Source organism: Neltuma alba, unplaced genomic scaffold, assembly GCF_004799145.2.
Source record: "Neltuma alba isolate B1F8T4 unplaced genomic scaffold, ASM479914v2 tig00003601_pilon, whole genome shotgun sequence".
Taxonomy (NCBI): domain Eukaryota; kingdom Viridiplantae; phylum Streptophyta; class Magnoliopsida; order Fabales; family Fabaceae; genus Neltuma; species Neltuma alba.
Window position 1 is genome coordinate 28,323 of NW_021633347.1, and position 3,637 is coordinate 31,959.

Sequence of the window (3,637 nt, forward strand, 5' to 3'; positions counted from 1 at the left end):
GGGAATGGGTATTGAGTAATATGGTGTAAAACGGAATAAGTTTTGGTGCTTGTCAAAGTAATAAGCACTAAAAACTCATCATATCTAGATTATTCAAATTTAATTTGGATGGTTTAGATTTAATTTTTTATTTTTATTTTTAAATAAAAATTATTTTTAAAAAAATTATAATTAAAAGGTTATCTTCATTTTAGATTATATACCTATTAAAATAATTATTTTAAAAAATAAAAAAAATAAATCTAGACCACCAAAATCATATTTGAATGGTCCCATATGATTTGCTTGGTAAAGCACCGCAACTGGGTGCAAAACTCCTAATTTCCGAGAAAGTTAGTTTGGCCTAATGCCCCTGATCTCCGAATTTGGCGCGTGCAAATCTCCTCATTATAACTACCTGATTTCTTCCAATGCATCAGAAAAATATAAGCTGCCTGATACTCACCTTAAAATATAAAAATCTCCCATTTAGAATAAATAAGAACGAGCAACAATATATACGCTCACGTTAGAATCCCCGGCTGCAAGGCGAACTGCCATGGGCGACGAAGAAATCGGAAAAGCCACAATGTTGCAATCGAGCACTAATGCTTACGCTCAAGCGCAGGCTCGCCGGAAGGGCATCGGAGTGAAGGTGTGGCTTGTCGTGTCGGAGACTGGGCAGTCGCACCTCGAGGAGGTTGACAAGCATTCCATCATGAGGCGCACTGGCTTACCGGCGCGTGATCTTCGTGCTCTCGATCCAATATTGTCGTACCCGTCCTCCATTCTGGGACGCGAGAGAGCCATCGTCATCAATTTGGAGCACATTAAAGCTGTGATTACGGCCAAGGAGGTCCTTTTGATCAATTGCTCTAATGCATTGTTTGCTCAATTTGTTCAAGATCTTCAGGCTCGCGTTTCTACTTACAGTGGAGCGCCTCTTCAAGTAATTCTAAGTCATTTCTTTCAATTTTCATCTATGTTCTCCCTCCATGGAGCTTTCGCCGTAAATTTGTATTCATTTTCTGTTAATATAATTATACCTCATCACAGCAACTGCTGGAAATCGAATACCGTTGTTCGGTAAACTGAATTTATGCTAGGATAGAATTGTTTAGATAAGCTTGTGTTCTTTCAAGAAGCAAAAAAGGAAATCGAAACCCCCGGGTTGAAAACATATTTATTTTTAACGTTTATGATCTTTTCTTTCTTATCAAAAGCACTTCTAAATTTATAAAATTCTGCTTTTCGAACAGGTTTAATCTTAAGTCCCCTGCTGTCTCAAACCACTTATGGCATTGCACATATCATTTTTTACCATCTAATAAAACTGATTAATTATAGTGAGAATTTATGAATTCTGAACTGCATTGTGCAGATGAGTAAAGAAAAGGATCCTGAGTTCGCAACCAATCACCAGCTTCCTTCCTTGCGCAGTCGTCATCATTCGAATTCAACCAAAGAAACGTCTGAGAACATTAACAGTAAAGAGGATAGTCATAAGAGTTCAGATGACGAGCCAGTGACTGCAGCTCCTAAGCAGCTGCCTTTCGAATTTAGGGCACTTGAAGCTTGCCTTGAATCTGCATGCAGGTGCCTTGAATCTGAGGTGTGTATTATAATTATTTGTTCATTTGGCACTTCCATATCTCTAATGATGCTGTTCATGGTGCTTTTTTTTGGGGGGGGGGGGTTGGTGGTGTTGTCGTTCATCGTGCCTAAAGGCACATTTTGTTATTATTTCTTACATAGATTTATCATTAAACAAAACGGCTGAATGGTATTGGTGTAAATATCTTTAGAGATTCTATTCTCGAGTCGAGGTATACTTTAAATGGGAATAATGAACACGAAGGACAATTACCAATTCCCACTTATAACTAGTCAAAAGATGGGCTAGGATTTGAAATTTTGTGATTTCAGAATTGTCTATTTACTTTTCCGTGGTGAGTGGAATGCTTATCTTTTGAAATTCAAGAGGGTGCGTAGGCGAAGATAATAGATGCATATTTTTTGCTTAGGGAGTGCCTCATCGGAGGTGTCGTCTCTCCCTTTTTGCCCAAACCTTATAATCTTTGAAGTTCAGCCGTAAATGTGGTTCAGTCGTAAATATGGGGACTGTACTCTACAAATTCCATTTGTATTTGCGTTCTTATTGTTTTTGGTTCAGTTTTCCGGTTTCCTTTTTGGCTTTGGCTTTATACAATGTACTGTATATAATAAGCTCGAAAGCTGGTACTGTACTTAACTTCTTGGACCTGTATCAGACTCACACATTGGAAGAAGAGGCTTACCCAGCTCTAGATGAATTGACTTCTCAAATTAGCACACTCAATCTTGAACGCGTGAGACAGATCAAGAGTCGTCTGGTAACACTTTCTGGTCGTGTGCAGAAGGTAAATAATCATGCACTCTCAGACAACGCTGATCACTTACGGATTTTGACTAAGAAATATTAACCATTTACAGGAGCATTGTGGATATGTTGCCTTTTCTTAATTCTTCCTGTCACTTGTGCTGGTTCATGTCTTCTTAAAGTTTCCTAGCCTTCGATTATGCAGTTGTTTATTTCTACTCTCATCTTGGATTTTGCAGGTACGAGACGAACTGGAGCATTTGTTAGACGATGACAATGACATGGCTGAAATGTACCTGACGCGTAAACTTGCTTCTCGCTCCCCAGATCAATCATCGCCAAGAGAAGTTTCTCCTGTTGAAGAAGATGATCACAGGTGCGAACTAACAGCCGGATTTTTTTTTTCTTTTTTGCTTTTCAATTTAGAAAACAATCGTTTTCCGTCAGAAAATACCCAAGTATTGTATTATCCTGCACAAACCTGAAGCATAATAAAATAATAAATAATGTTTGACTCAAATTTTATTCTGCGTGCAGAGCTGAAGATTCCAATTCAGAGCACACTAACATTTCTACTACTGTTAAGCCCGACGTTGAGGAATTGGAGATGCTCATAGAAGCATACTTTGCTCAGATAGACGGCATATTGCAAAAACTGTCCGATGTACGTATCTCTGAAACTCTCTTTTTCTATCTCACTTCCAATTCTCAGAACTCCATATAGAAGATTTTGTACACTGACTGACTGATATATCTGCTACTGGATAAAGATGAGTGAATACGTGGACGACACAGAGGACTGCATCAACATAATGTTGGACGATAAGCAGAATCAGCTGTTGCAGGTAGGAGTAATACTTAATACAGCAAACTTGATACTAAATGCCGGTATCGTGGTGGTGGGTTTGTTTGGGATGAATATTCGTATCAGCTTGTATGATGGAACAAACAGACAATTCTGGGAAACAGCGTTGGGAACACTAGGAGGCTGTGTTGGATTATACTTTATCGCTGTTGGATGGGGTAAGAAAAGATATTTGTTGCCTTCCTAGGTTGACATATATGTACGTAATTTGCCAATGGGAGGTAATTAGTTTGTAGGTCTTTAGTTTGACCTTTCGTTTTTGGCACACTAGGAAGTGGGAAATGACCATCTTTAACATGTGGGGATTGCATTTTATAGAGAGAGAGAGAGAGAGAGAGAGAGAGAGAGAGATTTTTTTTTCTTTTTTGTGGTGACAAGAGAGCTTTTTTTATCAACCAGGGAAACATAATAAGGGAAGAGAGGGGGGCTGCTTA

The 3,637-nt window shown here is 38.6% G+C and overlaps 1 protein-coding gene across 1 annotated transcript; it reads left to right on the forward strand.

Moving 5' to 3' along the window:
* Positions 1–538: 538 nt before the first annotated feature.
* Positions 539–3,361, forward strand: LOC114741989 (magnesium transporter MRS2-F-like; the record flags this gene model as incomplete). The annotated part of the gene is made up of 6 exons (XM_028930232.1): positions 539–928; positions 1,361–1,591; positions 2,250–2,378; positions 2,578–2,714; positions 2,876–3,002; positions 3,109–3,361. Coding segments are annotated over exons 1-6 (1,267 nt in total), but the record flags the coding sequence as incomplete, so codon positions are not given.
* Between the last annotated feature and the right edge of the window lie 276 nt (positions 3,362–3,637).